This window comes from Chironomus tepperi, unplaced genomic scaffold (genome assembly GCF_022539635.2).
Source record: "Chironomus tepperi strain 1889 unplaced genomic scaffold, CSIRO-AGI_Ctep_v1 contig_244, whole genome shotgun sequence".
Classification (NCBI taxonomy): domain Eukaryota; kingdom Metazoa; phylum Arthropoda; class Insecta; order Diptera; family Chironomidae; genus Chironomus; species Chironomus tepperi.
Window position 1 is genome coordinate 769,271 of NW_027226366.1, and position 10,584 is coordinate 779,854.

Here is a 10,584-nt window from a genome sequence, read left to right on the forward strand (position 1 = left end):
TGTTAACGGTTTAAAATTTGAATTTTTGTGTTCTTTGCGTTGATTCTCCCCTTGTGCTCGAAATTAGTAAATAAACTTTTTTCCACTGAAAAAAATCATAATTACACAAATTGCATGTTAAATAAATGGTTTAGAAGTGCTGATTAACTTTGTTAAGCATAAAAATCTACAAGAAACGCACCGGCAGCAACAATTACATCAACAACAGCCTTAAAACATATTTTTCACTTTGGAAAATTTCACAAATTGAAAATTTTCTTCTTAATAGCAGGAAAATAGAATAAAACGATGGCTGAAAGAATTCTACGGACAGGAACGCGAGTAGAAATCAAGGAAAAAGGTGTTAAAGGAACTGTTCAGTACATTGGATTAACAAGTTTTGCAGGTGAGTCATCATATTTGTTTTTTACCTTTTAAAATTTTCACTTGTGCCAAAATTGATGATCCAAAAATGAAAATATTTATATTTTAGCTGGAAAATGGGTTGGAGTAGTGCTGGATGAGCCAAAAGGCAAAAATAACGGAACCATTAAAGGAACTCAATATTTTTCAGTAAGTCCAACACCTTTTTCATATCATATTAAGAAAAAGAAAAATTATTGCTGAAATTATTTTAGTGCCAAGACAGTTATGGAATGTTTGTTCGTGATACACAATGTATTTTTCTTGATGATTCTGATAATCCAATTCTGGACAGTCCTGATGAAAAGCCAAGATCACGTCTGAGCACGTAAGTTATAATCGACGCTAGTTTTGTGCATGATTCATCCTATTCTATCCTTCCTTTGGTAATGACTTATTTAATGGTATAACTATATTTATTTGTTATTAATTTTAACAGTCCAGCTAAAAAGACGTAAGTTTTAATGCTTAACACTTGCACAACTCATAAATGCATTAAAACTAACTCGAATTCACTAGATTTAATTAATATATATATGTAGATCATTTCATTTCATGCTTCATGGTATTCTTTAATGTATTACTATCTATATTCAATTCTCTGTATTTATTGCTTGCATTTATTAAGTTCTGGTTCATCGAGGTCACTTTTATCACTATCCGGTAGCAATCCAGTTGCGAAACCTACAGCGTAAGTTTCACATTATTAACGTAGCTAGCATAATTTTACTAACCAAATCAATGCAATGTACTCATGACATTCATGTTTGTTCTTTCTGTCTCTTCCTTGCCTCCTTTTTTATATTAAATAAATATATTGGATCCTATTTTGATATATTTTTTGAAAAATTATAACAATTAACATACATTTTATATAATGTAGAGTAAGACGTAAATCACCAGTAAAACAAGTTTCATCCAAAAAACCATCTATAACTCCATCAACTTCTAGGTTTATTTGACTCATTTTTCATTCCCATAGACTCGTATAAGATTAATTAAATAATTTTTCCCACATTTAGTTCAAGACTATCGTTAACGGGTAGTCGTACTAGTTTGTCTGGATCGAGGACGCAGTTAGCACAACCAATGGCAATAAGTAGTGAAAAGCAAGATGCAATAAAAACCACTAGAACTTCAATGAGTCCTGCTGATAGTGTTTCAACATCGAAACGAGCATCATTTGTAGAAACTGGATTTTTAGAGACTTTAAAGCCACAATTCACTTTGGGTCAGTCGCTGATATCTCCATCAGTCGTTCCAACAAGCGAGGATAAGCTTCATATATCACAATTAACTCAAGAAAATGATGATCTGAAGAAGCAAGTTCAAGACTTGAATGAAAAGTTAGAGACATTGAAAATGAGAAGGTCCGAAGATAAGGAACGAATGAGGGAATTTGATAAGATGAAAAATCAATTTGATCAACTTCAAGAGTTTAAGAGTAAAATTATGGAAGCACAATCAAGCTTGCAGCGTGAATTGCAACGTGCCAAACAAGAAGCTAAAGATGCAATTGAAGCAAGAGATCAACATCAAGAGGAAATGGCTGAATTGACTGAGAATGTAGAGTTAATTACATTGGATAAAGAAATGGCAGAAGAGAAAGCTGATACTCTACAGTTGGAACTAGAAAATGCAAAAGAAAGAATTGAGGAACTGACTCTTGATCTTGAGATTTTAAAGACCGAGATGCAAGATCGTTCAACAATTAAAACTGAAGGAAGTGCCGGTGGTGAATCGGGTGGCGTTTCTGTCTATGAAATGAAACAATTGGAACAGCAAAATACTAGATTACGTGAAACGCTGGTTCGTATGCGCGATCTTTCAGCACATGAGAAGCATGAGATTCAAAAGCTGCAAAAAGAACTAGAAATGAAGAAATCTGAAGTTCAGGAATTGCAAAGAACAAAAGAAAAGCTTTCAAGTCGCGTTGATGAACTCGAGGCTCAGATTGTAGAATTGCAGGAAGAGGTTGATGCTGCATTGGGTGCTGAAGAGATGGTTGAACAATTAGGTGAGAAGAAAATGGAACTAGAAGAAAGAGTTAAGCAATTAGAAGAGGAAGTAGCTGAATTAGAGGCATTAGAGGAAGTTCATGAACAGCTCGTTGAATCTAATCATGAGCTAGAACTTGATTTGCGTGAAGAATTGGATATGGCGACAGCAGCGAAAAGAGAAGCATTGAGAGAGAAAGATGCAGCACTTGAGACTGTGCATGATCGTGACACTACAATTCTTAAATTCAGAGAACTAGTTCAACGATTAAATGATCAAATTCAAGAGTTGAGAGATAAAGTCAATCGAGAATCAAGAATGGCTGAAAGCGACCATAAAATTACCGAAACAATCGACTTCAAGCAAATCTTTACAGACGCTAAAGCACATACTCGTGCAATTGATTTACAATTGAGACAGATTGAATTAACAGAAGTTAATGAGCACATAAAGTACTTGTTAAGCTTTATGCCTGAAACATTTATGGCTCGTGGCGGTGATCATGATGCAATTTTGGTCATTTTACTCGTTTCAAGAATAGTCTTTAAAGCTGGAATAATTGTAACACAAGTTCGAGACCGTTATGGACCAGTTTCATTGATTGATAGAAATGCAACCATGCAAGGACATGCTGTACATCAATTTGCTTTCCGTTCACGATTACTTTACTTTATTCATAATCTCCAACAAGTCATGCATCAATTCTTATTCGGATTGAGTTCATGTACACCTGAAGTCTTACTTAAAATCGGTTCATCTCTGCCTGAAATGTTTGCACAAGAGAAAATAATCGATGCAATTATTGATCTCCTTAAACAGAATCAATTGGATGAAAATTCATCGACAGATAATTTGGAGAAATGCGTGTCATTCTTTAATGCTATTTATTCAGTACTTCTGGCAAGTGAAGGCTTAACAAATGAAACTCAAATGGTACGCGACTGTATTGCTGCATTATTTATGGGATGTGATTCAATTGAGACAAGTAGTGCAATGATTCGTGCATTAATTCAGGGTGGCGATGAGACAAGTGAAAGTGGCTTACTGCTTCAATTTGTTATTCAAACATGTGATAACATTAGACAGCAATTGAAGCTTATCAAACGTCGCTTACCACAAGATGTTGCAGTTACAAAATGTAACTTATCAATGAACACTTTACAGAATCTTAAGACAACCGTCGATAATTATAGCAAGCTTCTTACTTTAATGCATCTTACATCCAAACATGTAATCGCTTATATCACTTCCGATGCAGTCGATGCAACATCTGTTGTAGCAATATCGAATGCAAAATTATGGGAATTGCTTTCACAATTATGTGAACGAGTTTATGAGCAAGATGATCGTGGAATATCACAGAATGTAAAGACTCTATTGACTAATGCCAATACAGACATGTCTCAATTAGCACAATATTTGTTAGATCATGAATATGAGATTATGTCAGCGGCACAAAATGAAAAGAAGCAAGCTCCAATTGCAGTTCGAGCACATACTGTCAAGAAACATTTGGAAGAGACGAAGACATTAACGGCTACATTAGAAAATCGCGATGCTGAAATTCGACAGCTTAAGATGAGCTTGAAAATGAAACAGAATGAATTGTCTGAAATGCAGATCCGAAAGGACTTGGCAGAGAAGAAATTGTCTGTATTGCAACTTGATCATGAGTCTAATTCAACCAAGTTACAGAAAGAGTTGGAAGAGGCGCTACTTAAAATTGAAAGGTAAATTTAACGGCGTTTTATAATTTGAATTTCATAGCTTCGTTAAGTTTTTGAATTTTTCAAAATTCGTTATAATTTCAAATATCAAAAATCCGTTTAAATATTTTTTTTTATTCACAGACAAGAGAAGGAATACGAAAAGACAATGGATCATCTCCAGAGTGATATTGACTCATTAGAACACGAACGAGGTGCTTTAAGAGAGAAATTGAAGGTTTATAGCAGCAAACGAGGAGATTTGAAGACAACAACTGCTCTAGATATATCTGCAAGTTCTCCATACATCGCTCAGGAATTATCACTTCTACAGAAGGCACTTAAGAGCGAACGTGAAGAAAGAATGAAGATTCAAGCACAAGATTATGAAAAGATTCTGAAAAATTTAAAACCATTACATGTTCCTAAACTTCGGGATCCAAAACTTGAAGCTCTAGATGATGAATTGAGAAAGGTCAAATACGTAAGTAGTCATTAAAATAATTGAAAACAAGAACTAAATTTATTATTCAATCCTCACAGGACATGATAATGTCACTCGTTAAAAGCTCAGAAATTCCAACAACAAAGACAAAATACGGAAACTTTACGAAAATAGTTCAGGACCATAAGAATCGTCAGCAAAAGATTCGAAATCAAATTAATGCAAAAGTTGAGCATGTAGTAGGCGAAATAGTCCAGGAATATCTTGACCGAAAGCCTTATAATGCAGTCACAACGACTGGCTTTGCAAAATTCCCAAAAGGTGATGCTATTAAAGAATTCCAAGGATGATGGGACCTTTAAGCGTGAATTCTAAAATAATTCCTTATTCCATAAATCACACTTTGTACTTTACACGATATCCCATTAAAAGTTATTAATTTAAATTAAATTATTATGCTTTGCGCATTGTACTCATTCTGCTCCTTTTTTAAATAAATAACATAATTATTATTAATAAAGGTAATGCCTTGCTCTATAAATTAATGATTTAAGCGTAAATTTTTATTTATCTTTTCCATTATGAAAGTGTAGCATTCAACGACTTTCAGTGTATCATGAATAAATACAATTTAACATGACTGTATCGTCACTTTTCTTCGTTAAAACATTGTATTTCACTTTGATTAAACATTTATATTCAAAGATGTTGTGTGATTTGGTGGTTAATTTATTTAAATTATTATATCTTGTAGTATTAATAGGGAACAGCGACAATTCCTCGATGTATGTCATATTCCTTGAGACAACTTGATTGAAAACCTTACAAATTTAATTTTTCCTGTTGTATGGTTTTGAGCCGTTAAAATTTGAATTTCATCACTGTTGTACGGTTTTGAAAATTCAAATATTTTTGAACCGTTATATTTTGAATTAGAAGTTGCAGCTGCCATTCCCTATATTATTAATCTAAATACTTTTGCATTTGACATAATTCGTTTGTTGTAGGTATATCCACTTTTGATTATAACAATAAATAATGATTTTTGGTGAGTTAGTATTAAATTTGATTTAGTTGTCTGCTAAAGCACATCTTTCGTTTTCCTCGTGTCCTATGCATTCTACAGCTGGATGATGGGCACTATCCCATATCCCTGGGCCACATCGTCTACATAATTTTAATAAACTGCACGGTATCTTTGGAAATTGTCTAAATTGGTACAGTAAACCGCGAGCTTTTCTTAAGATTAATTGTCCGTCCATGTACATGGCTGTGTATGTAGAAACAACAGAAAAATATTATTAATGATGGGATATTTTTGAGTTATAAATCATTTTACCTAAGGAACTAAAATGAAGCAACATCTCGTCCGTTCGGAGATCTTGAGCAATCACGTCATCAGCATAAGCACTAATAATCGCAAGACAGACGAAAAGATGAAAATAATCGGTTAAATAATTGGCCCAGCAAGCTTCCCAAATACCTACAGACAAAAAAAAATGATATTCATTAATAAAACATCTGGATGAGAATAAAAAGTTTTATTGATGCACTTACGTATAGCAACGGCTTCCGTAAATTCTCGTTTAAAGCATCTGCAAAGATCCAAAAAATTATCAAATAAATAAAAAAAGGAATTAAATTTTAATCTCCAACTCACAGCAATATCCATCTATGGCAGAACAAAAGTTCCATCGCATCGTTGTGCTTTTGCAGATGCTCGTAGAATTTTGGTACCATTAAGCGAATCAATTCACGTAAGTATTTTAAATGTTTATCTATATCGTTGTCAGTTGGTGTGCAGACGAAAATTGCACGCTGCATGAGACCAACGAAGCACCAAAATGTCTCACTTTCATTTTTCAATTCACATAGGACGGGTGCCATTAAATCACTCATGCCTTGAGTGTAGCTGATTAAATGAGAGAAAGTTTTTTAATTAGTGAAATTGATAATTGTTTAACGGATTTCTAAAATTCAAATTTTACCGGTTTTTTTACTATTTAAATTCGCAAGTTCAAAATTTGAACTTTAGTTTTTCAAAATTCTAAAAATCCGTTAAATTTTGAAATGATGCTCACCCAATTCCAGGATTATAGAACGCAAAATTAAGCAGTATATTTTTCATTGTATCAATATTAACATTTCCTTCGCCAGCAAAATATGGATTTCCTCGATCCGTTCGGACGACATCCTTCTCAACAACACATTGAACATTTCGCCAAAATTTGGCCTGTTCCTCTGGCGACATCGAGTACAGTCGTCTTCTAGTCAATTCATCATATTCACGTTTTCTTAATTCCGATAGAGCAACACGATCGTTGAATGTAGAACTGGTGGAATAACAATGAAGTAGGAATGGCCATACGGTCTTCCTTAAATTCTTCTCAAGTCCACCAAAGAAGACACATTTCCTTAATTGCAAGTCATCCTCAATTTGACCCTTTTCATTCACCAACTGTCCATAGAAATATTCAGTTGTTATTTTTGGAACTTTGCCTTCCTCTGGATGTAATTCACTCTTTCTCACTTCAGGACGACAAACCATAAATTGACGATACGGCAAATTGGCTTCATCATGTCCAGGCGTTGCCTTAATATTATGCAATAAACAATGCCATTGATGCAAAACCTGTGCTAAATGATCTAACCCGCCGTGATGGAAGTGTAATATTTTATATTGAGATTCTCGACTGGCTATAACCAATTGTCCGGATGTACATTGTTCGTCATTAAAGAACAGTCTCAATGAGCGCATTTGACTGAGATCAACAGAAAATCGACGACATTTTGACGACGCTTGATTATGCTTACGTGTGACAATTGGCGATGCAGTAACACTTTCTGGAAACATAAGATTATTTTTATATGCATACATTTCAGCCGTCATCCAATTTGGATTATTTTCATCAACAGATGAAATTGACATAGATCGTATTATTTGCTTTGTTGCCGTATCATCATTAATGTCAGATGCAGCAGGTACGTCAATATTTTCAACTTGTGGATTTGCAATTGTTATATTAACTGACGTCATCGATTGATGCTGTTTGAGATTCTTTAATAAATGAGCTGCTGCTGATTTTGAGACAGGAGCTGATGTCTGACGTGTTAGTGTTTTATGATCCGAAAACTCATCTTCATTAAGTAATGGCTCCAGTTCAGCCTTTAATTCGCGCTCTTCTTCGTCATCAATTTGTTCCTTTTCATTTTTACTTCTTTCATCGTCGTTCATTGGAATGTTATCATCTTGTGTCGAGTCAATGATTCCTTCATCTTCTTCAATATATGTCGGTGCTTGACTTGTGGCAACCGTATTTGTATAACAATTGTAGTCGCTTACATGATCGGAACTCGATGAAATGCTGATAGTCTCAGAATAATCCGAAAAGTTCATAGACTTGCTGTCTGAAGGTGGCTGAACTGAATTCTGTTGATTATTTTGTTCCTGCTTTTGTTGTTGTAATGCCAATTCCTCGGGATCTACGTAATTTTCTAGGAAGGGATTTGTCGTATTAATCATCTGAATTTGAATATTGTTGTTATTACTGTTAATGTTCTTCCTGTCACTTCCAATATTGTTGTTTGTATGATTCTCCTTATACTTTATGTCTTCATCTTCTTCCTTTAATTGCATACGCTTCTGTACAGTTATAGCTGTTTTTGGTAAGTGATGAGGCGAGCAATTTTCTAATTCCAATGGACATTTCCTTAATGTTGAGTTAGGAATCCATGATAATAATAAGGTTGGACGTTTTGCTAAATTATGTTGATCTATGAATGTTTTTGTACACAATGTTAAATACCCGGAGAAATGGCAAGTGTCATTTTCAGGGTCACGTACTAAAAGCGGTGGATGTACACATACATTATTCTTACAGAATAAAACTTCATTGTCTTCATAATTGAAATCCTCAATTGTCATTTCATCCTCACCACTGCCTAATATATAGCTTGTGGCTCTCTTGAGAATACTTGTTATAGGCATTGTTTACGATTTACTTCTCAATTCGCGAAAAATAATTTGAAATTCAAATGCTTTTGATCCTATCTGTGTTATACCTGCAAATAAATTGGAAGGATTCAAATGTTATTGACATAAATATTGTACATCCAATTGCTGATGTTTGTAGATTAAATTTTAAATTATTCTATGCCCTTTTGGCAATATGTCATTCCATGTTAACGACTCTTTGATTTGATCAGGGTTGATGTCTGTGAATTGAACAGCTGAAGTTGATAAAGGAAGATTTGATTTGGAATTAATCACAGGAAAGGCTAGGTTTGACTTGCCCTCTACCTATATATGCATGCAATCAAGATTTCCTTATTTTCTAAATGGAGTCTCAACGGCATACTGCGATTCATTTCAAAAACAGCTGTCACGGGGCAGCCATGTCACCTGGCGACGTATTCTACTAGTGACTCAATGTGATCAATTTGTACTGCTTATGGCCTAGTAACAGTTGTGATTGAACTCTTCAGAGATACCACAGTCCCCGATTATCTAGACTAAGACTCATTTTATAGCTCAGTGGTGGACAACCTTTGATTTTTCACGGTACACCTTGGTAGTAAGCCTCGATTGAAACCGTACAGAGCATACGGTTCATGAATTTTCCATATTATATTGGTAGCCATGAGTATGTCGAGGCACACAGCTTGCTTACCACTGTTATTAATAGCTAGATCAAAGCATAGTAGGCCTTGATTAGTCGACCAAATGTCTAGATATAATCTTGATATTTGTGTTACTTCCAATGAAATGCCAAGTTTTTTATTAGACATACGGTCGACTAGTCAGCAGTTTGTTTCACTCGGGTAGATCAGATTTCTATTGAAACTACATATGCTTAGTAACATGCTACTGTGGCTTGATGCATCTTTGAAAATGTGATGACATACTAGTTTAAACCAGATTAGGCTGGATATGATCGAATCTAGTGCCAAGCCAAACCACAATACAGCAATTTGTACAGTCAAATCCCTAAATAATTTAGGAAACACCAACAGTTTGGGAATGATTAATGACTTTATCAGTTAATTGATCATACCCGCAGGTTAACAACCCTGCTCACAATTGTATGCTTTATACGCGACCTTCATAAACTTTTTCACAATCACAAAAAAGTTGTACTGAAAAATTTGTTTTTCCTTCTCAAGCGAAAGACAATTTTATCGATTTTTCCAGCAATTCTCAATTCGCAATCATTTCTTCTTTTCGTGTAACTGACATCAAATGCTTTATTTATTACGTTATACATTTTGCTAATCTACTTTATAGACGTCAGGCTTAATCAATTTTGATATTGCATTAACTTTACATCACTTTGTGTTGGTGAAAAATAAACTTTTTTTATGGCAGTAATCATGGGAAATTCAATTAAGAATTTTATGCATTAATATTTTTGGTATTTCCCCTTTTTATACTCACAAAGCTGCTTCTTGTCCTTCACTGTGATTTTATAATTCTGATTTTTAAAATCAACTGAACAAGCTTTAAGTAAATACGTATTTAAACCTTATTTTCCTAAATGTCACTGCTATCTTTTTCATCAAATGATAAAATTATTGAAAATAGAAGAGATAGAGAAATTTTGGAAGCTTAGTCACCGCGCATGACATGAAAAAATTTATCAATTTCTGTTTTTATCACAATTTATTCGTGCTTGACACTTGAATAAACAGTCAATTCCAGTATTATTGAGTGCTATTATTATTAATCTACAAACTTTTGATATTTTTTGGCATTTTAATGAACTTTTTACCTATAAACAGAATATTTTAAAACTTTTACATCCTTTAATGCTTTTATGATTCGATTTATGTTGGAATATTCCTTTGGAGCTTTTATGCTTTTGTAATTTTATGAAAACATTCCAATGGAATAGTTTATTTACATCCAAAAAGTCTTATTTTGAAGAATATATGAGTCACTGGATCACTTAAAATCACAACTTTATGCTTTAACTTATTGTTTACAACTTTGACCGTGATGAATCATTCGTTAATTAAGATAATATTCAGTACTGG

The 10,584-nt window shown here is 33.9% G+C and overlaps 2 protein-coding genes across 6 annotated transcripts; one reads left to right on the forward strand and one right to left on the reverse strand.

The window, feature by feature from the left end:
• Positions 1-49: 49 nt before the first annotated feature.
• On the forward strand, positions 50-5,096 carry DCTN1-p150 (dynactin subunit 1). Of its 4 annotated transcripts, XM_070641330.1 has the most exons (8): positions 50-385; positions 473-552; positions 618-730; positions 1,031-1,093; positions 1,286-1,354; positions 1,425-4,130; positions 4,251-4,590; positions 4,650-5,096. In XM_070641330.1, the coding sequence occupies exons 1-8, from the start codon at positions 289-291 to the stop codon at positions 4,899-4,901; spliced, it is 3,720 nt and encodes a 1,239-aa protein (XP_070497431.1). In that variant the 5' UTR covers positions 50-288; the 3' UTR covers positions 4,902-5,096. The 4 variants fall into 4 exon arrangements, with proteins under 4 accessions (XP_070497431.1, XP_070497433.1, XP_070497432.1 ...); XM_070641332.1 differs by lacking the exon at positions 1,286-1,354; XM_070641331.1 differs by lacking the exon at positions 1,031-1,093.
• TBC1D16 (TBC1 domain family member 16) lies at positions 5,087-10,559 on the reverse strand. Of its 2 annotated transcripts, none has more exons than XM_070641336.1 (6): positions 10,320-10,559; positions 6,633-8,613; positions 6,212-6,463; positions 6,109-6,146; positions 5,891-6,034; positions 5,087-5,821 (listed from the first exon to the last, which is right to left on the reverse strand). In XM_070641336.1, the coding sequence occupies exons 2-6, from the start codon at positions 8,537-8,539 to the stop codon at positions 5,622-5,624; spliced, it is 2,541 nt and encodes an 846-aa protein (XP_070497437.1). In that variant the 5' UTR covers positions 8,540-8,613; positions 10,320-10,559; the 3' UTR covers positions 5,087-5,621. The 2 variants fall into 2 exon arrangements, with proteins under 2 accessions (XP_070497437.1, XP_070497438.1); XM_070641337.1 differs by lacking the exon at positions 10,320-10,559 and adding an exon at positions 9,986-10,254.
• Positions 10,560-10,584: the final 25 nt, after the last annotated feature.